At 40.9% G+C, this 25,217-nt stretch overlaps 1 protein-coding gene across 6 annotated transcripts in view; it reads right to left on the bottom strand.

Moving 5' to 3' along the window:
* Nucleotides 1–25,217, bottom strand: part of LOC141917786 (transportin-1-like) — a 112,275-nt gene that overhangs the window by 31,315 nt on the left and 55,743 nt on the right. For all 6 annotated transcript variants that reach the window (XR_012621453.1, XM_074811300.1, XM_074811304.1 and 3 more), the window contains exons 5-9: nt 19,939–20,045; nt 18,270–18,403; nt 15,822–15,903; nt 14,976–15,098; nt 10,894–11,012 (exon numbers count right to left, since the gene is read on the bottom strand). Coding sequence is in view for 5 of the 6 variants with exons in the window: in XM_074811300.1 (XP_074667401.1) it covers nt 10,894–11,012; nt 14,976–15,098; nt 15,822–15,903; nt 18,270–18,403; nt 19,939–20,045 (565 nt within the window). In the remaining variant the exon portion in view is untranslated. The remainder of the gene's footprint in view (nt 1–10,893; nt 11,013–14,975; nt 15,099–15,821; nt 15,904–18,269; nt 18,404–19,938; nt 20,046–25,217) is intronic.

Below are 25,217 nucleotides of genomic sequence, written 5' to 3'. Positions count from 1 at the left end.
TCTTCCTCCTGCTCTCGTGATGGGCCTGGTTCATCATCACCCTGTACACTGCGAGGGGATTTCTTGGTATATTTGGTTTTCCGTATTGGGGCGACTGATACTGGCACTGCCTGTCCCCCTGGCCCAGCTGCTGTACCAGCAGGTTCACTTTCAGATCCTGCAGCCCCTTCTCCCCCTTGAGGGCAGTGAACAGTGTTAAAGATGACATGGTAGGCATGGGCAAGCCCCCAGCACATCGCAAGAATTTGTGTTTCCCGGGGTTTGTCAGATTGGCAGCACACCTTTTCCAAATGCTCCACCAGTTTATCAGGACTCTGCACTTGTTTGGGAGTGAGATCCCAAAGCATTGGAGGTGACCACTGACTCGGGCACTTGCCCATCTCTTCCCACACACCTAGCCATTTATAACTATCTGCCCTCGGGGCAGGTTTCCGGGTGGTGCTATTGTTGGAGAAGTACCCCATGGCCCAAAACAAGATCTGGCAGACATTTAGAAAGCACAGTGCCGCAAACACACTGGTCTGGGTGCTCCAGGGATAGCTGAAACTCTCAAAAACCGACAGGATCTCTTCCCCTGGCTCACCCATAGAGGGGGTGAGACCCCGAACAAAAGACCAGGCAGCACACAGGTTCACCCCCACAAGCAGTGATACAAGCCCATTATAAGCAGTCTGCAGCCAGTACAGCAAAACAAGACCCTTGATACATTTTCCACCGAGAACAAACACCAGCACTGGGAACACACAGGGGATATGAGGATTAATCCAGCCCCACCACGCCAGCAAGTTGGCCAGCATTGCAAATGTTCCTTATCAAACAATACAAATAAAAACAGAAAAATTGCACCTAACACACTTCTCCTTTTGTCCTTATTTCAGCCCTCTCGAGCCCCACGTTGGGCGCCAAAGTTGTGGTGGTTTAGTCCCTGCCGGGGTCTGAGACCACGCGGCCGCTGCCCCTCCCCCACAAAGGGAGTGAAATACAAAGCCCCGAGACTGAGATAAGGAGAGGTTTAATACAACAGTGCAACAGCAACACAGCAAACAGCAACAATAACAGTAATAACAATGAACAGAGCAAGATATCTACCAATACAGCAGTGAGAGAGAGAGATCGCACAACACACGCGTTCACTGATTCTCCCGTGCTCCTGTGCTTGGGCGCCAGGAGGTGACCTCAGCATGGTATTGAATAACCAGGCTAGAGCTTCCCCCCCCTGCTGGGGAAACTTAACCCTATCCTAGCTGAACCAGGACAATCTGAAAAAACATTAGTTTCTAACTAGAGGTAGCCAGATGGCACAACCAAGTTTTACACTTTAAAAACAGGATGTTCTTCCACATGATGAAATTAATTTCTGAAAGGTGCTTCAGAATAAAGTCTAAAGCTTTTCAGTAAGAGTCCAAACTCCCAAAATATGCTTGATAAAGAAGTGGACTCTCACGAACAGTATTTGTCAATTTATCTGTGGCTGAAGATTCTACCTCACTACTCTTAAGAATGGAAGTCTAACTACATTAAGCCCTCCTATCCTTTTGTGATTACTTCAAGTATCACCCCTTAAGACAAGCCCCCAACATTGCAGAGATCTTGACATTAGTCAAGTCATTAGCCTACATTAGAACTTTACATAGTTATTAAACTGGTTATGGCCATGGGACTCCAATGGTACTGATGTACAGCAAAAAAAAAAAATAGTAGTACTTGGGGGAAAAAAAGTCAAATACTTCACATCAAAACACATTCTTACAAAAATAAACCCATAAAAATAAAAATATGTATTATAAGCCAAATCAAGCTAATACTGAAGTCACCATGGACTGACCCAGTGACAGATTCAACTCCTGTATGTTCTGCAGCTGAGGACTATTGTTTCTGAAGGTACCCAGGCCAGCAATAATATTCACGCATCTCAATGGCACATTACCTTCTGAACTTTTAATGAAAGAATAGTAAGTATTCGGATTAACACCCATTCATTGGCATTTCTGCAACATACTTCATGAAGTATGCAGGAGCTATATATTTTATAAGAAAGCCTACAGAAAGAAAATGGAACAAGATATTAAATAAACAGGTTTTTAAAAGATCTTGTGCCACAATATAAAAAAAAATAAGATTATCATCAAGTGTTGGCAAATTTATATAGCTTTCTAGTCAAAAAGGACTCATGAACAAGTTGCTTTCAACAAATATGACACTGAAAGGTGAGAGATATGCAACAGTACTCTTATCCATTTTTCTAGAAATTTAAAAGCTTCTTAAAAAAAACCCACAACCGAGCATGAAGCTGTTACAATATCAACGTAGGCTGTGATAGACAGTAAACTGTTCATCAAATTCCATTAAAGATACTGGGAGCTCGTGACATGTTATTCCATAAACTATGTAAGCCTAAGCTTAATCTTAACTATTACATTGTGTAACGACTAACTGACTGCAAGTGCTTATCTAAGTTGAAATGCTGAAGCAAGGACTCCTATTGTACAAAAGATTGAAAAGAGGGAGAAGGGAAGAAGGACAAAGGGGAGAAAGACAAAGGGAAGAAGGACAAAGGGGAAGTGTCTGTACTCTGTAAGATATAAACAAAAGCTTTGTGAGCCACTCTCAGGAAAGCAGGAAATACGAGGAGTTGGTGACGCGAGGAAGACCCGGATGGAGCGACCCCCTAACTGCAAAGTGCGCAGACGCAGGGTACACCTCTCAGAGAGACCCGATACCGGAAGGCGGAGGATATAAAAAAGACGGACCCTCGGGAAGTGAGTGCGCGCCGTTGGTGGAGCAGGGACTCCCCGGCCGCCCAGCGCTGTTTTGCTTATTGCCGCTTGCTAAGTAAACAATTGAAATTTTGATTGGCTCCGACTCACATCAATTTGAGAAATCTACTTATAACAAAATTGGTGCCGTGACTCGGATAGAGGCAATCTGGTGGGAAGCCCCATACGGGGAGGCGCCCCGCTGAGTTCAGCAGCCCCGGCTGAGTGCTATCACATCACACCCTCTACCAACGAACTCCAAAACTCAGCAACGAGCAAAAGAATACCGGTAACCCCGTAATCTTTGTGCACGAAGCCCCGGACGAAGACGCAGGGTTGCGTGAGTATAGGCCGGTTACCGTTCGGTTGGGGTTGGGTTTCCCGGAGCGTGGTGTGTGAGACGCCCAGCAGGGCGAAGCGAGTGCGGACCCCTCGGTAGTGCAGTTCCCATATCCCGCGAGGGACTGGGTCACGAAAAGGGGGAAGCGAATTGTGTGAGTGTGTGAAGGCGCTCCGGAAGATGGGACAGAAGAAGAGCAAGCTTTCTGATCCCATGGGTGGTGTGGGACCCAAGGTGAGGTACCCCCAAATACCACCAGATAGCCCTTTAGGCTTAATGTTAAACCATTGGGAAGATTACCCCTCTAGGCGGGGTAAGGACAAAGTAGAAATGATTTATTATTGTATGGAGGTTTGGGGAGGGAAACAAATCAGGGGCGACCATCTCTATTGGCCTGGGTTTTTTGGGTCCTTTGAAGAGTGGGTCTGTCAAGCCTTAAACATTTATGTCAATTCAAAGGAACCCTTTAGTTTGGAGGAAAGTGAATATGCACAGGCATGCGAATGATATGCAGTAGTAAAGGCTTTACAATTACTAAAAGGAAAAGTGGGAACTATATACACCGATTCTAGATATGCCTTCGGAGTAGTACATACCTTTGGGAAAATATGGGAAGAGAGAGGCTTAATCAATTCTCGGGGGAAGGCCCTAGGACATCAGGAGTTAATATCACAAATTTTACAAGCTATACGAGGGCCCAGCGAAATTGCGGTAGTACACTTAAAGGGACACCAGAGGGGGCTAAATCCTTTAGTACGGGGGAATAACCTTGCTGATCAAGAGGCAAAGAGAGCAGCGCTATTAGCACTGCACTTGGATGATCCGATAGAGGCCAGACAGCGGTGTGTTAATTGTGGAGATAATTACCTCCCCTGTAATGCTTGCTGGGACGATTTCGGGGTAGACAGCATAGAATGTGTATGTGAAAGACCAGGGTTTAAGTAGTGCTTTTTCCATGGAAAATCCTATGAAATTTTAAATTTTACTGTTCAAGAACAAGCAAAATTAAATCAAATGGGGATTAAACAGAAAGCTAATGGAAAATGGGAACTCCCGGACAGCTGAGAAGTTCTCCCAAAACCCATAGCTACCAAGATAATGCAGCAATTCCATAAAAACACTCATTGGGGAACTCAGGCATTAGTGGATCAATTTGCAACTAAATACATGTGCATTGGGATATATGATATAGCCAAACGAGTGATAGGAGAATGTCTCGTTTGTCAAAAAGTAAATAAACATCAAATAAGAAAACAAGTATATGGAGGGCGAGAATTGGCTCATAGACCTTTTGCAAGAATACAAATAGACTTCACCGAATTACCAAAGGTGGGGAGGTATAAATACCTATTAGTAATTATAGATCATTTAACCCAATTCGTAGAAGCCTTTCCCACAGCTCGAGCCACAGCTCACACAGTAACAAGGATATTACTTGAAGAAATTATACCTCGGTATGGAGCAATAGAAGCAACAGACTCAGATAGGGGTCCACACTTTGTATCCAGAGTAGCCAAAGAGACTTTGGCTGCCCTGGGTACACAGTGGCAATACCATACCCTGTGGCACCCACAGAGCTCAGGAAAAGTTGAACGTATGAACGGAGGAAAAAAAAAACAAAATTGAAAAAAAAAAAAACCCAAAAAAACCCTTACCAAATTGATGTTAGAAACCAAAATGTCATGGATAAAGTGTCTCCCTTTAGCATTGTTAAATATCAAAACTCAACCCCGAACCGATGTAAGTATTTCTCCCTTCGAAATGTTATATGGGATGCCCTATGATTTAGAAATACCACCGGATCACCCCCAACTTGAAGAATTAAAGATAAAATCCTATCTGATACAGCTAATGGCAAGGAGAAAACAACTGCAGGCCCGGGGGATGGTAGTACAAAGGCCTCCATTGGATGTGGCCATGCATCAAATCCAACCAGGAGATAAAGTACTAATCAAATCATGGAAAGAATCCTCTTTGACCCCCCCGTTGGGAAGGACCCTATGTTACTCTTATCACTACAGAAACTGCTGTTCGGACTGCTGAGAAGGGGTGGACACACGCAAGTCGCATAAAGGGACCTATACAGGATCCGACCTGGAAAGTGACCAGCCCTCCTGGGGATCTACGAGTCACCCTTCGGAAAACTTGAAAGAACCTACGAAGGACTCGATGAGTGAGACCCTGATATTTTGTCCAATTGAAACTTGTATTTGTTTTCCCTTTATCTGCATAAAGTGTAATGTATGTAAAGAAGACTGGTGGGTTCATAATGCACATGGAATAAATCTTCGGTCTAGTTGTGAACAGTGTTATCAACGAGAACGAAGATTAACTAATCAGGCCCTAAAAATTGGAGTAAAAATGGGAAAAATAATTGAGGATTCGAAAATTTGGTGGGAAATATTTACCAAAGAGATAAATCCCGAAATAGAGTGCACTCACCCTAATTGGCCTACTGAATATCACCCTCAGATCCTAAGGGTGATCTGTAGAAAGCAGATCCCCTGGGTCCCCTGCCGTGGACCCGAAGTCAAAGCTAAAAACTGGGAGGCCTACGTGTCCCGGAGCAGAGGTAAGCGTACCCCTGAAGAATACGGCTGCTGCCGAGAAGATGGAACACCCTGCTGCTCTAAGCAACAGAGTAGGCAGAGGAGGCAGAGACGTACTGAAGTGGGGAAAACTTTGCTACCCTACTCTGAGGGGAAAAGGACCTCTGAGAGGGAAGGGCCAGATAGGAGTGCCAAACAACCTGATTAAAAAAAAAAAAAATATATATAAGAGAAACTACATAAATCTATAGAATCCCACCAGCCTTTTGAACATACCCTAACTAACCTAATACCATGACCCTGGTCAGACACTTATTATGGACATACAGGAAGTATGGGTACAAATTTGTATGGGATGAGGTTGACAACCACCATATTAAATAATAACCGAACACTCCAAACATATAAATGGGAAAATACATCCCATACCTGGACAACTAAAAAAGGAGATGAGATACAAATAGACTGCAGAACATTCAATGTAAGTGTGATAACCCGTCAGCCCCCTTTGACTCAAATCGTTATAAGAGACAAGACGGGATCTAAAATAGCTCAAACCCATTGTGAGACTGAGATCTGTTGGTATGCATTTACTGCAACCCAACCAGTGTCCATAGTTTGTTTGGGGGGAACCAGGTCAGGAGACCAGGTTGTATCTTTCCGATTCCCATTGAACATACAGGAGGAAACTATAACTACTCCTGCTCATACTGTTCCAACACAACCAACTGCCGTGTTTAACCCAAGAATCTTTGGAATCAGACCATATGCAATTAGAAATACAGGTCAACAACAAATGTTATTTAACCCGGCGTGGTCTCTCAAATAAGTTGAATTGCTGATACAAAATGATGTTTCAAATATTCAACCAACCTGTTCACCTTTCCTAAAAACCTCTTATAAAGGTTGGACAACCTGGCTACAAAAACGAACTCCTCCTATGAAAAGAATACAGAGAGACTTAACCGGCGTTTTGGGAACAGGATTGGGAGTTTTAAATAATATTGACTCGGAGGTAATAATGAACAAATTGACAACCTCAGTTAATAATTTAACTGATTTACAACAACCTTTGTAATCTTCCTTATTGGCTTTGGGGACAAATCAGTAGCTGTTGTCAAATATATTACCAAAAGGGGAAAAGGTAAATATCAAAGATCACGAATTGATTACAGGTACACTCGGTATACTCCAAAATAACCTATCGTTGGCTCTCAGCTGCATCCAGGCCCAAATATGGATGCAGTCGGTAGCTACTTCAATTATAAGAGAAGATGAAGAAGGAACCCTCCCTACTGAAATTCGGAGAATAATTTGGGACAGTACCACTGATATTGAAAGGAAACTCCAATCCTGGTGGAATCTGGTAAACTTTACCTATGACCCCATCACAAATACAGCTACGGCCTTTGTACTCACTGTTCATAATACCACCATATACCAAATTTACCCTGTCATTTCATTAGGACTAAATCACAACGGGACCATACTCTATCCTTCTGAGCATAGAGTATGGGCCCAAAAAGTAAACGAAAAATGGCAAACTGTCAATTTAGAACCTTGCATTGTACGAGGACAACAAGGAATTATTTGTGAAGGCAATGCAATTGAGGCACAAGATATTTGTTTAGATACCGAACAAAATATTTACCACTTTGAGGTCCATCCCAATGAAAGTCCTAAAACAGTACTCATATATATCGGCAAAGGTTGTGTATGTTTGAGGACGGTTTGTGAATTCTTAACCATAGACAAGGTCATAGTAGAGACTAAAAATTATTCAAATCTCTGATTTTACAATTTCACAAAGACAATCGAATGTGACTTTTCCTATTTAGCCCCGGTCATGTCTCACCAACTCCTGCAATCCAATTATACGTTAATACATAATCTACAACCTACACCCATTGGAATGAATCTCACTTTGGTTAAGCAGTTACTTCAACACAAAGACTTAGTTAAAATTTTAGAGAAAGTTTGAGAAAACGGACAAAAAAACCCCCCAAAACTAATAACTGTTCATCACAATGTGGAGGAAATACACCGAGTCTTGGAAAGAGCAAAAAGAATGCAGAACATAACTGGTGGGACACCCTTTTTCGATGGTCACCTACTGCTACAGACATCTTGAATAAGTTGTGTCACCCCATTGTGGTTCTCTTGATATTAATTTTGATCAGTTTAACTTTGTCAATAATATTATATGTCATAACTTGGAAAATGATGCAGCGGGTAACATATCTGATGTCTGTCACCCGTCCAATACTCATTAAAACCAAAAACGACCAATTAGATGACGACTTTAAAAAAAAAAAAAAAAAAAAAAAAAAAAACCAACCCAAAAAACCAACTCTCCTGTTAACTCAACAAAAATTGCAACAATTTGATGAACAAAATGATAAAAAGAAAAAGGGGGGATTGTGATAGACAGTAAACTGTTTGTTCATCAAATTCCATTAAAGATACTGGGAGCTTGTGACATGTTATTCCATAAACTATGTAGGCCTAAGCTTAATCTTAACTATTACATTGTGTAACGACTAACTGACTGCAAGTGCTTATCTAAGTTGAAATGCTGAAGCAAGGACTCCTATTGTACAAAAGATTGAAAAGAGGGAGAAGGGAAGAAGGACAAAGGGGAGAAAGACAAAGGGAAGAAGGACAAAGGGGCAGTGTCTATATTCTGTAAGATATAAACAAAAGCTTTGTGAGCCACTCTCAGGAAAGTAGGAAATACAAGGAGTTGGTGACGTGAGGAAGACCCGGATGGAGCGACCCCCTAGCTGCAAAGTGCGCAGACGCAGGATACACCTCTCAGAGAGACCCGATACCGGAAGGCGGAGGATATAAAAAAGACGGACCCTCGGGAAGTGAGTGCGCGCCGTTGGTGGAGCAGGGACTCCCCGGCTGCCCAGCGCTGTTTTGCTTGTTGCCGCTTGCTAAGTAAACTATTGAAATTTTGATTGGCTCTGACTCACATCAATTTGAGAAATCTACTTATAACATAGGCCAGAAGAGATTTAAGGTTTATACTGAGAAGATGACTAGTATTAATACGTGTGGTGGGAACGGGGTAGGGTAGAATCAAGGACTGTGCTATCATTCTTCTGTCTTCTGGGCTATAAGAGTAGGAGTTCAGTAAAGACATTTTAAAACTTAGAAATAATTTCTCATAACATTGGTTCTCCTGTTTTCAACTTCTATTCCTGTACTGCTACAGTAGGTGTTTTAATCTTGATTCTCTGCTTTCTAATTGCTTATGAAAACTGAAATTTTGACACCCCCCCCCCTTTTTTTTTTTTAATTGCTTTACATCTGAAGTGGTCATTTTTGCCAAAAAAGAACACGTCTCTTCTCTCAACATCTTGACTGGAAGAACAGAATCACAGACAGAACTGCTCTAGTATTTTCAAAAACCTTCCATGCATATGTCAAAAACAGAGTCTCCATTTACTGAGAATACTGAAGAATTAGATTCCTATTGCAAAAGTCTTCAGATTAGTCTGAAAAATGTTACAAGCACTGTTGCAGACATGCAGATGTAAACATCTCAAACATGGATATTCATTCCCAGTCAATCAAGGATCTACATTTTAACGCTTAGGATAACTTTTTAAAGCTTACAAAAAAAAGCTTTTGAAACTTAAACTACTGTCAGTCTAAAGAAGTATGAAGAAACATATTATAAATGCTTTCTTCAAGTTTAAATTGCACTGGCAATTGATATGAAATTGATTGCTAAATCTAAGTGATCTTGTAATTTTGTTATGTTCTTCATAAAGCTGAGGAACCCTTGACATAACTAATGTGTTGGGTTTGTGTGCGGCAGGGTTTTGGTAGTGGGAAAGGGGCTACAGGGGTGGCTACTGTGAGAAGCTTCTCGAAGCTCCTCCAGCTCCAAGGCAGACCTGCCTCTGGCCAAGGCTGAGCCCATTAGCAATGGTGGCCACACCTTTGTGATAACAAATTTAAGGAGGAGAGCCTGGGAGGAGGAAGAGGGATGACAAATATCTATGGAAACACTGAGGTCAGCAGAAGAAAGGAGGAGGAAGTGGGGGAGCCCAGATTCCCCTGCAACTCATGGTGAGAGGGCAGGCTGTCCCCCTGCAGCCCGTGGAGGACCCCATGCTGGAGCAGGTGGCTGTGCCTGGAGAAGGGCAGGACTCTGAGGGAAGCCTACACTGGAGCAGTTTGTCACTGGAAGGATTGCAGTACATGGGAGGGACTCACAGTGGAGCAGTTCAGGAAGAGCTACAGCCCATAGGAAGGACTCACATGGGAGAAGTTTGTGGAGGACTGTCTCCCATAGGAGGGACCCATGCTAGAACAGTTTGTGAAGAGCTTCAGCCTGTGGAAAGGGCTCACATGGGAGAAGTTCATGGAGGACTGCCTCCATGGGAGGGAGCCCACACTGGAGCAAGGGAAGAGTGTGAGGAGTCCTCCCCCTGAGGAGGAAGGAGCAGCAGAAATAATGGGTGATGAACTGGCTATAACCTCCATCCCTGCCCCCCTGGAAGGGAGAGAAATGGGGAGCAAAGCTGAGCTGGGGAAGAAAGGAGGGGTAGGGGAAGATATTTTTAAGATGTGGTTGTAGTTCTCACTGTCCTACTCTGTTTAATGAAGTGTTGGTGATGTTCAAATTAAATTGACATTCCTTTTTCTTCCCCTAATGTGTCTGTCTTTTGCCTGTGACCATCATGGGTGAGTCATCCCTCCCTGTCCTTGTCTCGATTCCTGAGCCTTCTGCTTTATTTTCTCCTTCCCATTCCTGACTGGGGAAGAAGTGAGCAAGCAGCTGCATGGTGCTCAGTTGCCCTCTGGGCTCAAACCACAACATCTATGCACATAGAAGCACTGAACAGAAATGCTCACAATAGCAGTTGTCAAGACAACACGTTCATGATACACCAGATATTACAGGTAACGTCACACGAAGATGTTCGTTTAAGCTTATAAGGGCATGTATACCTTTGCATCAATCTGATGCTTAACAGGCTGTTAAGCTCGAGGTAAAGCACCAGTGACACAGTTTAGGTTGCTTCTGGAGCTGAGTCTGAAATCCTTAGAAGTCTTTTCAGTGACCTCTGTACTACAGCCATTTTTAATATGCACAAGAACTAGCTACAAGAAACTCCTAAGCATACAGCAAGCTAGATACAGTCTCTATACGAGTAACCAGGAACAAGTCAACTGAAGTTTAAAGATGACTATTTCAAAATAACTGGGAGTTGTAATTCTTAATACTTACTTAGTAAGATGCCGACATAATACATCTTTACAAATTGGCTGTTCAGCTAAAGTCAGCCAAAACTCGCAAGCCTCCAAAGCCACATTTTCGTCTTGGTCCTGGGTCCTCTGAAGCATATACTACACAATATAAAAAAAAAAAAAAAAAAAAAAAAAAAAAAAAAGAGTTACTTGCATAAGTTTTAAGTGCCCAGAAGAAGCTATCAACATTGCAAAGCATGCTTTCAAAAACAGACTATGATACCAGAGTAATTTTGTTTCTTTGGGGCGAGGAGAAGAAACAGATATAAGACACTACTTAAGGCTATGGTGAGAATAAGCCAAGAGACTTATTAATGCTAGATGATTCAGATTCTAAGTTTCTTCACTGCTTAAGTGAGAACATTATTGCTGAAAAGCTATAGACAGAGACCCAAGATAATAAACAGCAGCTTCCTGAGAATAGTTTTTTCTTAAATTATTGTTTTACCACCACTCCCCTTTGTCCTTCTGAATGAAAAAGATAACAACTATACACTTAGTAAGATGGAAATACTTTTTTTATCCTGTCGGGGGAGGCAGCGGGTCTGCCTCTAGTCTAACTGAAGAAGAATTTAACCTTGACGAGATTCCAGTGTATCCATGAGAGGCCGGAAAGTCCCGAGAAGTGCCATGGAAACAAGATTAGAGAACTAAGATAAGAAGAACTGTCCTGACGATTCAGGCGAGAAACTATCACCCAATCACGAACTGTTAGTTACTAAAGTAAACCAGTCCTGTATGAACACCTACTTTGAAGAAGGTTATAAAAAAGCTTGTTAGAACAATAAAGGGGCTTTTGCAGCCATTTTGGTCATTTTCACACAATCTGATGTTTGTCGTGTCCGTCTCTACTGCGACATTATCCAGTACCATTAAAAAAGCTTCCCTTTCAAATCCTGATTACTGGATAGGATGAAATTAAGTAGAACCCATAACAGGAAAAAGTCTCACTTTTTTCTAGCATGAATGGTAATTCAGAAATTCAGTATCAAAACTTTAAACTTGTTGTTAAAATTTAATCCCCCTTAAACAAAAAATAATCAAATACCTGCATAAACAGAAAGCCTAAGTATACCACGGCTACATCAGTTTCTTATACACAACTGCCAAAACAATTTAGATGCTTGCAACTTCAAAATAGTAATTTCTGCATTCTTCCATGCTAACTCTTGTTTCTGAAACGGTTGGTTCTTCTACTCATTTTAGAAGCCTCATGAAAGTCCATGCAGCTACCTTTCCTCATACATGGATTTAAAACAAGCAAAGGAAATCCTTCCTCAGAATACCATTTTATTCTCAAAGTTAAATAGAATGGGGTAACCTATATTATCCTTAATGCATTTCAGGGATGCAAGATTTGCCACAAACACACCCCTTCCTACAGAACCGCACTAAATAGCAAGTGTTTCCTGAAGGGTCACTACTGTGACTAAGAACTCACAGTAACAGAAATATTGCTCTGTTTTGAGTTGTCAACAAATTACTGCTTGAAAAAGTTGAAAAGTGTCCTACACATTGCAAGCAAGGCTTCATTAATGCGCCTGAAGTGATTTAGCATTTTTCCCCAGAAGGCTTGAAAATCCACTGTTTTGTTGTATACATCCTCACAGTAAAGAATTTCTTCATCAGGTCTGATTTATATCTACCTTCTTTCAGTTTAAAACCGTTACCCCTCATCCTATCACTACATTCCCTGATAAAGAGTCCCTCCCCATCTTTCCTGTAGGTCCCCACAGTAATAGTATGATGATGATACTAGTAACAAAGTTAAGTGTGGGAAGAGTATTTGAAGGCATGCTTTTTTTAATATTATCATGCCAAATTTTATTAAGTACTTTGAATGATAAGCTATTAAGTTCTATTGACTTTAGGCAATGGAAATAGTTGCTTCATAACAAATTACAAAATAGCATAGGAAGATTATTCAGAACTGGTTTGCATGCTCTGTAATAAACATTGTTGTGTTAGTCTTGTTATGCCAAACCATCAAGAAAAGAATAGCATGATGCACAAAGCATTAAGAACACATCCTTTGAGCAGTATCAGATGTCTTTATCTGAAAAAAGCAACAGGATGCACAGAATCTTATGACTTCAGCAACAAGCTGAGTTTCTGTTTTATAACTTCATAACATCAATAAACTATTCATTCATTACAAATAATCTCATTATGCATGGTACAATAAAAAGTCAGGACTTCTGAGAAAGATCTTAGGAGCCATGTGTTTGGCTAAATATGCTCTACAAACATACAAGTGCAATCTACTAACTGCAATCTGTTAGGTCAGTCTACTCCTGATATCCTGTTGTCATATTCTCAGACAAAAGAAGAAGAAAAAAAAAAATCAACAAAACCCACCACAAAAAAAAAATACACATCTGTTTCTGATCACCTGAAAGTACACGGTAAAAAACCCCACTGAAATCCTAACTCAACCATTCCTGTATGCTGCAGGAACTTGGCAAGAAAGTTAATACTAAACTTGTCTCCTTCAAAAGCATGATGCTGGTCAAGACCTTCTGTCTTAGAATCACTACCGGATCATTAAAATTCTTAACCACTTTAAAAGTGATTCTCCATAAGCATAAAAAAAAAAAATCATGTGGATACAAGTTTCTCTCTTTTTAAGACTTACTTCAGTTAGAGCAGCCACCATCAACAGCATTCAGCTTAGAGGTATTCAAGCTTCAAAATGGGCAAAACCAGACTCATTTGAGCATTGAACAATAGTCAGTTCTGGGATATTACATTTGCACATGCCAATATTTATACGGAACTGGGGAAATCAGTAACAGTAAACAGTAGTCCCAAAACCAGGGGTGAAAAAAGTCTAAACTTGATTATAGGACAAAAATTCATTGCTACTGTCTTTTCTAGAGAAGCAGCCTAGTAATAGTTTTCCCAACAACAAAATACCAGATACAATGAGAATACAATCTTGGATCTTCTTCTGGTTGGTGACATTTCTACCTGCAGAATCCAAAAGTTCCTTACTGATCTTAGGAGGGTGAAAAGCCAGAGAAGTTATCACTTGTTGACAGTATAATTTCCAAAGCCTTATTTTCCTCTCTCTCAAAAAACCCCAAACCCAACCAAAAGAAAAAAAAAAAAAAAAACACCAAACCCACGCACCTCAAGTACCAACAATCCCTACTTGTCCTGTGTTACATGAGAACACGTCTGCCAGGGTTGGTGTCATGGAATTCCAGATAACACATAGGAAGACTAGACAGCAGGCCAAGGCTGTCACGGGTCACTTCAAATTTATGCCTCCCCAATGTCTTTGTCCAGGAGCAAAAAAAACCAAAACAAAACACTTAACACCTTCTTCACGTTGTCTAGATCTAGCCCTTATGGAATTTGACACTGGGTTATGATCCACTTGTTCACATGAAATCTGTATGAGAAACATATTGATTTTTGCTATATTTCAAGTCTAGCAAGTAGTGTGTGTAAAGGCTACCTAGAAACTGCCAGTATTTCCCAGAAAAATGGAAATTACAACAGTTGAGCAGACAAAAAGCAGCTGATTGGTCCTCTGGTAGGCAAGTCTACACTAATCTAGAATGATAAAGGAACTATCAAATGACACTAAGCGCTACAACTGAATGCAATGGCAGGCAGCTTCGTTAGTAGCTCAAAGAGCATCTCAGCTATATAAAATAACATTCCCTATCCTTGTTGTGTTCAAAAGATCAAAAAAGGTGACAGCTTCAATATGTAAACTGTAGCAGTATCAACACTAGAACTAAGATTTGTAACATGATCTTCTTACTCGTGGTCAGGCAATGCCTGGCTGCTCTATGGTACAGCTGATCCTGGCCATTTCAGGATCAGTTAACTTAATGAAGAATGAACAACTGTCATATGCATTGTCTGTCAAATACAGCATCAAACTGGCAATTAACTAAAAAGAAACTTTTGCAACCTCAATCTTGAAGGAAAATGAGGAGTAGGCAAGCGCAAGAGTAACACACCTGTTCTGATGAATACTTTTAATTTGTTATTATTTCTGCAACCCCAAACATGTTTCAGCATGCAATCTGGGAAAATGAGACTCACCTCAACTATACTAATCATATGAGGAAGCAGGCGATCCATTCGAACTTCTAGCAACATTACCAGAGCACGGCAAACATTTTTGCGTACTTCAGGCTCCTCATCACCAGCCAGTGCAAAGAGATTCTGTTGGCAAGTAATACCAGTTGAAAAGCCTCATTTCATCTAGTTCAACTTGTATTTAAATTGACATTACTGCCAAACTGAAGCATGCAAACATGTACTTCTGTACCCTCCCAGCCCACACCTCAAAATACCATATTATTTATTAAAGACATACAGTTTAGCAAATGAACTCTTCAGACTCTCAATGTGCATTGTTATCCAGTATTTTGTCACATGTACATTAGACACAAGAATATTATTTCCTGAATTTTTTTTTTTCCCTAAACATTAATGAAGTTCTGAAGCTAGGAAACTCCTTCAGTACATAACAGCAGCAAATAAAATACTCTAGAGAACCCAAAATATCACCCTTCTAATCCACATTCAGTAGCGGTATTCAGAGAGACCCATCATCCAGACTCAGTGACATGATGATCCCCGTACTGAATTCTCCATCACAGGTCCAGACAGACTGTTGCCAGTACCTTTATGCAACAAGAGTTTCCTCTATTTATGAAAAGGAAACATCTTTCAAAATACTATTCCTTGGGCTGGGAGAGTGCTTAGACTAATCTGAGCATAAGCATACAGAATGAACTTTAATCCACAGGAACTGAAGCTAAGAATGGGAAGCCAGCAGTGTGGAGTTTGGGGGTCGTGGTGGTTGTAAAACATTATTCAAAGCTCTTCATAAATCAGATACGTAATTTAACTTAATCCCCCCAACCAAGAATACACACTCACCTCAATAAAAGAATCTATGTGCAACATAAGAGCTTGAGTTCTGCTGATGATAAATTGATTGACGCATGCAACAGCATGAGACCTACAAATGGAACAGTTAAAATACACCTTTTTCATGACTTAAACATTTTATAAACTGTACATAGGCATCAAAAACATTAGGAAGCAAACCACATTGTCCAAGCATCTTCTAGAGGCAAGAGAGAACAAATCTGCACATCTATATTGTTACCAAGAAAAATTACTAAACCACATTTTTAAGTACCAGCTTATACTCCAATATATCTATTAAATAATTTAAAATAAAATATTCAGTAAATAAAAACAGAGCAGGATGACTATACCTGGCAGATTTGTTCCAAATAGTATGTAAGGATGTTCTTTTTCAGTATAATTATTGATCTTTTCTGATATTAACAATTCCATACAAATCAACATGGTGAAATTTTAGCACGCCCTTCTTCATTGCTGAGTATCCAAATGCCTTTGCAATATTTTTAGTATTTAATGAGACCAATATGCATCAGTAATATAGTTGTAGCTTAGAACAAATACACACTTGCTTCAGGATACATACCTAAAACACTTGTGGTAGAAACATACTGAAAGTGAAGAATTGGTTCTTCTATTCTACTTCATGCAAAGCCATTACTTAAAAGTCTTTTTCATTCTCAGAGATACAAAAGCCAAATTACGTAAGTAAAGGCACAAGGCAAAGCTGCCTTTGGAGATCCATTCAAGTATTTTTACTAATGTAACTCCAAACATCTAGTCTGTTCAGACATTTCTTGGAAGAAATTCTCATAAGAGTGTGCAAAAGTTATCTCTTGACAGTTTTAAATACTAAGTATTTTACTGACACTACCAATATTCTTCATACTTCAGCACTACGTACTGAAACCAGGCCATGGGGTTGGCAGGTGATCTGCTTTAAAGTTGAAACTGGTTTAACTGTCTCAAAGCCACAAACATCACAGCATCCATCTTTCTCAGCTCCAATCAAGTATTAAGGTTATCTTTCCACAAGTGCAAGTTCATGTTTTGTTATATATTTTTCTAAGTTCCTATTTAAATCCTATCATGATATATTGCCAGTTATACTCTTCCTTTTAGTCTTTACCATCTCTACTCTTGGCAATAATTGTCACCTCCAAGTTGTAGAATTTTTCAATATAGTTTTCAAACAGGAGTACAAAAAACACGTTTCATAGAATCACGCAGGATGGTTGAGGTTGGAAGGGACCTCTGGAGGTCTTCTTGTCCAATGCCCCTGCTCGAGTAGGGCCACCTAGAGCTGGTTGCACAGGACCACATCCTGAGGGCTTCTGAAGAACTCCAAGGATGGGAACTCCACCACCTCTCTGGGCAACCTGTGCCAGCACTTGATCACTCTCACAGTAAGAAAAAGCATTTCCTGATGTTAAGGCAGAACCTCCTGTGGTTCAGTTTTTGCCCACTCCCTCTTGTCCTGTCACCGGGCACTGCAGAAAAGAGCCTGGCTCCATCTTCCTTACACCCTCCCTTCAGGTATTTATATACATTGATGAAATCCCTCCCTGAGCCTTCTCTTCTCCAGGCTGAACAGTCCCAGCTCTCTCAGCCTCTCCTCATAGAAGAGAGGCTCCAGACCTTCTATCATCTTTGTGGCCCTTCACTAGACTCTCTCTAGTAGCTCCGTGTCTCTCTTGTACTGGGGAGCCCAGAACTGGACACAGTATTCCAGGTGCAGCCTCACCTGGAAGGTGAGGGGAAGGATCATCTCCCATGCTGGCAACACTCCAACCCAGGATACCATTCACCTTCTTTGTGGCAAGGTCACATTGCTGGCTCATTTCAGGGTAAAAGCTACTGTTCTTGTTGATGAATATTAGCAATAACAAGTTAATTCTGTAATTTTTCATCCATCCTATACTACTGTGACTTTGGAGAGATTAATACTGTATTAAAGTAAAAAGATGTTGAACCCGTTTAATTTGATCCAGCTGAAAGATAAAGAGCTTTCTACATTTTGGTGCAGTTAAAGCAAAAAAATATTTTTATGCAAGAACTCAGAAACTATTATAAGGAAACAATTTTTTACTCTCCCATTGCTGCAGTTATTACAAAATGAATGCAAGATAGTTCTTTCTAATCAGAATACGAAATTTTAACCATAGCATTGAAAATTCTGTAATAATATGCAAAATTTTAAAAGGAACAGTTTGATTTTCAGAAGTCAGACATTCTAGATTTCAAAGATGTATAAAGACGTGAGGCTGATCTATAAACTAAGCAGATAAGCATGGAAATTATTGATGCATGAAATTTCTGTGCCTTCTCTCCTCCCATTTGCACATGCAGGATAATTTTAAAAAACTAAGCATGTTTTAAACAGATCTACAAAATATCAACCTCGCTACTCACATAAATAAATTTTTAAAAGGTAACTAGTACAACACCTGAACCTACCTTATTTTTGGACTGCTGTGCTTGAAGAACTGCAAGAATTTAGGTATCATGATATTGAGTGGTCTGTCCAATACATCGCTATCTAAAATTTCAGCAGAGTCTTCACATATCTTCTGAAGAGCACCAAATGCACCCTGTTTTTAAAAAAAAAAAATAAAAAAAAAAAAATCTGTTCTTTTACATTTCGAAAAAAGCAACATTTTAGGTTTTGTACAGAACAGGTAATTTAGCACAACACCACAGTAAACGTAGCTAATTATCAAAGTAAACATAACTAAATACAGAGTTAAATTAAAACATCCTTAAAGGCTTTTTATTTCAGCACCTTATACCATCATCTGTAAGCTCTCGAGCTGGATGAGCCTATAATAGATAATTGGCAATTTTAGTTTTAGCATTAGATGCTCATTTATTCAATCATATTTTTAAAAATGCTTAAAAGCAAGATCTTATTTGAAAAATAAATGACAAGTTGCAGAAGCATCCAATTTAATTTCATATATGATTTTATTTCCTTTAATGGTTTTTTATAGTGCAAAACAGAACTCTGGACATGATGGTCAATTTGAGCTTCATTTTCAAGGTGTTTTTTTTTTTTTTCCCCCTTTTTCTTAAGAAAGCAGCACTAAAACACTACATAACAGCATGACATCTTAAACCACTGTCATATCTCTAAGGATTATTTTATACAAAATGCTTCACACACTTATGGAGACAGCATCAAGTAATTAAGATTGTGAGATCACAGATTTTTATTTTTTAAAAATCAGACAAGACTTTTTTCTCCTCATAGCTTCAAACAGTTGAGGTGATATTTATTTATTTTCCTTCATAAACATTGAATAAAAAAGTTCATTTCAAACTAGCCCGATATAGCAGTGACATATCACATTTCCAGATTAACTTATAAGAAGAATGAACAACACTACTTTTAAGTAAGAGAAAATTCACGGTCAACTTGATGATGCCTAAAAGATTAGTGTTGTGGTTTGAACTGGGCTGGTAGCCAATCACCACACAGCCAGTTGCTTACCTTTCTTTTTCCCCCCAGTAAAATAGGGGAGGGACAAAAAGAGAGAATTCATAAGTTGAATTAAAAAAAAACAGTTTAGTAATGGTAACAAAACAACAATAACAATAGGAAGTCCAAACAGGTAATACACAATGCAGTTGCTCACCACCCAGCAACCAGTACGCAGCCCGCCACCAGCAGTGATCCTGACAGCACGAAAGATCCCACTGCGCCAACTGGAAGCGGAAATGAGAGAGAACCTGCCTCCTTTATATACCGAGCATAGCGTCACATGATATGGAATACTCCAACGGCCAATCCAGGCCCAGCACTCCAACTGTGCTCCCTCCCAGCTCAAGGAAAGTTAACTCTATCCTATGCATCACAAACTTTAGGGTACTTCTCAGCCAAAATACTATGACTACCCATCTACAGTCTTATTCTGCTTTTACGCAAAGAAAACAAATTCATTTGAATGAACACTAAGAATATGGAATGCAGGTAGAATAAAAGTATCAAATTTGAGCCACTGTTCTCTGAAGAGATTATATACATGCATACACATACATACAAAATAATATACATACATATAGTATCTATGAAGAAAAAAAATAATCAAATTTAGATGATAATCCATTCCAAAATTAGTCTCCTTACCTCACAGGTATTGTAATCTTCAGAATCCAACAGGCTGCAAAGCTTTGGTAAGAGTTCAGGCCAATTCTGTAATTCTCCTTTTGAAGCAATGGTTGTTATCAGAATACCTAAGTTAATCAGAGGAATAAAGGAAAGGAGATCTCATCTCTTCACAGGTCTCACATCAATTTTTGTCATTTTACTCCTCTCAAAGATCTAAGGAGTTAAGAAATTTCTTGTTATATTAAGAGCTGGCAAGCATAAAAAAAAAGAAGTATATTTAATTACTAATGGTATTTGAAAGGCTTTGAAATGCAAAGGCAGGTTATTCCTTCCTGCTACCATGAAGAGCTCAGATGTGAGAACTCAAGCACAAAGTAATTCAAGTTAAAGAAATAATCATGCCCAAACACTACAGGGCAGGTTCTGCTCTAAGTTTACTAAAAACCATACAAATCCTGACCTCCAATAAACAGAGTATCCACCTCAAGTCACCTCCTCTTTATTATGATACAAAAGCATGAACACAGGAAGATGTCATAACCCAATGGTAAATTATGTGTTCATAACTTTACTACGTTTACACAAAACATTAAGGACACATTCTAAGACTGAGATACCTACTAAGATCTTACACACTATTGCAGGTCATCCAGTGATCAGCTGCAGGGATTGGCTGATTCAGATCCAGCAAACAGATAGGATGGCCCAAAGAGTCACTAATTCCATTTCCAGCACATACAGAAGTTGCAGGAAAAACCACTTAGGTGACAGGAATGGGGAAGGTGGCTTATAAACTAGACCTGAGTCCATTTTGCCTCAACTAGTAACCTCCCAAGTGACAAAGGATGAAAAAAGCTTTCCTAAGCTTTTTCATTGAACTAATCACGATATATATCCTTTTTCTTTGGAATAAAATGTTAAAATTCTTATTAAATATACAAGAATACAGGACAACGTTACAGACCAAAGGACATTCTGGGCAAGACACAAAGATATTTTGCATCATGCTTCCTTTGATACAATAAGGACAGAGAACCCAAGAAGACAAAGGGCAAAAACCAAGATAGAGGTAAACCACAATTTTAGAGCTCTAGTATTTTATCCAGTTGTCTTGGTAATTGCAATTGAATAGAAAAGATACCCAAAAGCCTATGGAGATCTATGGAGTCTTAAAGACTATTCCTCCTGAATATTATGGTCCTGTGAAGAATATCAGACGCATTAACAGAAAATACATCTCGATCTTAATCATCTGCTTTAGAAAAAAATTAAATTGAACTTCATAAAGAGAACAAAACAAATGAATCTTCTTGCCTCCTAGACAATGTATTTAAATTGCAAAATTGTCTCCCTGACTTAGATCTGGAACAGGTTTGTAGAGTTAACACAAGTTGAGAAACAAATTTAAGAATCTATGATTCTGTAAGTGTTCTTCAAAAAGACTTATCCTAGACAGCAGCAGGATAAACTAGGAAGAAAAGGTTCCAGATATATAGGCAAAAAGCAACTTGAGGCCATCATCCCCTTGCAGAGACACACGCAGTTCAAACCGTACATGTCATTATGAGCTTTCTGTAAAGGTCTGCAGAGAAGCCATTTAATGTTGTGCCAGGTTTTTTTTCTTTTTTAAATGAAGAGACACATTGGTGAGGACAGAAATAAATAAATAAATACCAGACAATCAAGAACTTAGAGACAATAGGTACAGAATTTGAAGCTTTGCAAAAGGTTTTAAGAACAATGAGGAAACAGCCATATAAAATAACATTTTAGGCACTTATGCTGAAGTTAAGAAATCTATATGAAATTGTGGCAGGTACATCCACCCAGTAAAAGCAGAGCTTCTTGGCTGCTGAAGTGCAGCAGCTCCTGGCTGCCTTTGTTCTCAGGGCTTCGCGGTAATTGGGGCCTTTGGTCAAAGGGAGCCGCTATTGACTACAGGTCAGATTCGGCCTGGGTATAAATGGAGTCCCCTGGGGGAGCCATTTTGAGCTCGTCCCCTGGAGCAGCACGCTGCGGTTGAGGACTCTCCCCTTGGGTTCGGGACGCTGCCCAAGGAAACTCCTCGAGGTGCCTTGGGTCAGGACGCTGCCCTGAGCAGGTCCTCGAGGTTGAGAGCCCTCACTTGTCAGGTGAGTGATAGAGCGTTTTGGGTTGCCGTTAAACCCTAGAAAGTTGTTCTGTTCTCCTCTCACAGACATTCGAACCTGTAATTTACAGAGAGATAGTTAACTGTATTAATAATTAATTTTTTATTTTTAGTGGTTGGTTGTTTATTTGAGAGCATCCGTAACAGAAATATTTCTCATCCGCCTGGTGCTTTAGTTGGCCAGCAGGGAACAGAAGACACCAGAGATTTCCCTTTGTGGCTTTCTCTGCAACACAGACGCAGAAACAAGGACATCACAAGAATAATCAATTTAGTAGCTTTCCGCTTTTTGACAGGTTTGGGCTAGAATTGACAGTTCACAGAATCATAGAATGGTTTGGATTGGAAGGGACGTTAAAGATCATCTAGTTCCAACCGTCCTGCTGTGGGCAGGGACACCTTCCACTAGATCAGGTTGCTCAAAGCCCTGTCCAACCTGGCCTTGAACACTTCCAGGGAGGGGGCAGCCACAGCTTCTCTGGGCAGCCTGTGCCAGCGCCTCACCACCCTCACAGTACAGAGCTTCTTCCTTATGGCTAATCTAAATCTACCCTCTTTCAGTTTAAAACCATTACCCCTCATCCTATCCCTACACTCCCTGGGAAAGAGTCCCTCCCCAGCTTTCCTGTAGGCCCCCTTTAAGTACTGGAAGGCTGCTATAAGGTCTCCCCAGAGCCTTCTCTTCTCCAGGCTGAAGAACCCCACCTCTCTCAGCCTGTCCTTGTGAGGGAAGTGCTCCAGCGCCCTGATCATCTTTGTGGCCCTCCTCTGGACTCGCTCAAGCAGATCCATGTCCTTCTTATATTGGGGGCGTCAGAGCCATATGCAGTACTGCAGGTGGGGTCTCACAAGAGTGGAGTAGAGGGGGAGAATCACCTCCCTCGACCTGCTGGCCACACTTCTCTTGATGCATCCCAGAATCTAGAAGGCTTTTTGGGCTACAAGCGCACATTGCCAGGTCATGTTGAGCTTCTTGTCAACCAACGCCCCAAGTCCTTCTCCACAGGGCTGCTCTCAATCCGCTGATCGCCCAGCCTGTATTTGTGCATGGGATTGCCTTGACCCATGTGCAGGACCTTGCACTTGGCCTTGTTGAACTTCATGAGGTTTGCATGAGCCCACCTCTCAAGCCTGTCAAGTTCCCTCTGGATGGGAGGCCTTTCCTTCTGACCAACATACTAAACTGCAAGGTAAGAAACTGGAAACTGAAAATCTTTATAAAGGTGGTCTTTGTGTTCATTGCAAATCAATTACAAATTCAAATTTCAGAATCCATTGATATTTCACTTTACAAATGTAAACTTTAACAATTACAGCAGTTGAGCTAATTGAGCAGTAAACACAAGAGAGAACAGACTCCGGAGGGATGTCAGAAATAGTTAAAAACAGAACTGTAATTGTCATGACAGCATCTTTTATATCACTATTCCAATTACATACAATCCCAATTTATAGCATCAACTCTACAATAAAAAAATTGAACATAAAGAAAAAGCAACTATGCTTCGGTACTTTCATGCCAACAACAGGACAGGGAAAATGTTGGAGGTTTTGGGGTTGTGGTTTGCCTCTGTAGCTCCTAAAGTTGATTTCTGAACTCCCTGATTCTAAGTTGAAATTCATGACAAAATTCCCCCCTCATAGGGCAATCACTAACTTTCACTTTCCTTCTGCAATGAAGCTCTCCAATCCTGCCACTACTCTTAAACACTCTATTTCTACTTCCCCTTCTTGCTTTTAAGCAGGTGTTGTGGTTTGAGCTTAGAGGGCAAGTGAGCACCACCCAGCCACTCACTCCCCCCTTCCCCCCCCAGCACTGGGAAGGAGGAAAACTTGAGATAAGGACAAGGAGGGATGACCTATTCCTTTAAGGCACAGGCAAAAGACAGGCTCATTAAAAGAAAAACAAAACATACATTTAATACAGACACTAACAACAACAGCACTTAACAGACAGAGTAGGACTGTGAGAAGCATTACCACATCTTGAAAACACCTTCCTCCCTCCCTTCTTCCCAGGCCTACTTGCCTCCAGGGCGCAGGGGGGCAGGGAATAGGGGGTGTGGTCAGTCCTTCAGCTGCTTCTACCTCGGGGTGGGGGGGTAAGTTCTGCCATTCCTCCCCTGTTCCAGCACGGTCCCCCTCTCACAGGAGACAGTCCTCCACAAACTAACTCCAACATGAGTCACTCCCACGGGCGTGTTGGTCACCCCCTCATGTTGCAGTCCTCCCAGCGCTGAACTACAGCAGCGGGGCCTTCTTCCCATGGGGTCCTGGACTTCTTCAGGTGCAGTCACCTGGCGTGAGGACGTGGGGCCCCCCACAGGCTGTAAATCGGTCTTCACCGTAAACCTCCATGGGTGGGGGGCGGGCAGCCCTGCTGTCTCACCATGGGATACAGGGGAGTCTCTGCTCCAGCACACCACCTCCCCTTCTCCTCCTTTCTTCCACTGACCTCGGTGTCCACACAGATGTTCTCCTTCAAACTTCTCCTCACAACTCCTCCCAGGTTCCCCTTCTTAAATACATTATCACAGAGGCGCAGCTAATTGGCCCTGCCTTGGTGCGGGTCTGACTTGGAGCCAGGGGAACTTAGAAAAGCTTCTCACTGCTGTAGCCCCCTCCCCCACTACCAAAAAACCCCTGCCACTCACTCAAACCAGGACAGCAGGCAGCAGGGAGCTACACTAAGGTCCTGCCTAGACAGAATCCCCAGAAACTTTTAAGAACAGTCATAGATACCTCCTAAACAGATGCATTTATTTCCTGGTAAGTTTGTGGGTCTTCAACACATGCAGCCATCTTTTTTGAACTTGAATCCATATTTCAATGTTGACACGAGGTTTTTTAAAACCTGTACCACACAGCACAGCGAAGTTCCACACTGTTACTCATTTGGGGGGTTAAAACAAGGAAAAGCTAAGTAAGGATATAACAGTGCGTAGTTACCATTTGGTCTTGAATCACAGTTCTAAAATAGACTCTATTGCCATCTTCACTGTCCTCAGTGAGGCGACTTCTGAGAACGGGATCAATCAGCTTGCCTCCATCTTGATCAAATTGTATCAGCTTTTGTCTGGTTAGCACCAGATGCCAGAGACCACAAAGGCTGCATTACTTCTTCCCTGATGCTATTTTGATGTACTTT

This window comes from Strix aluco, chromosome W, assembly GCF_031877795.1.
Source record: "Strix aluco isolate bStrAlu1 chromosome W, bStrAlu1.hap1, whole genome shotgun sequence".
NCBI classification, from domain to species: Eukaryota; Metazoa; Chordata; class Aves; order Strigiformes; family Strigidae; genus Strix; species Strix aluco.
The sequence above is the reverse complement of the archived record's forward strand: the minus strand, read 5'-3'. Positions and strand labels throughout refer to the sequence as shown.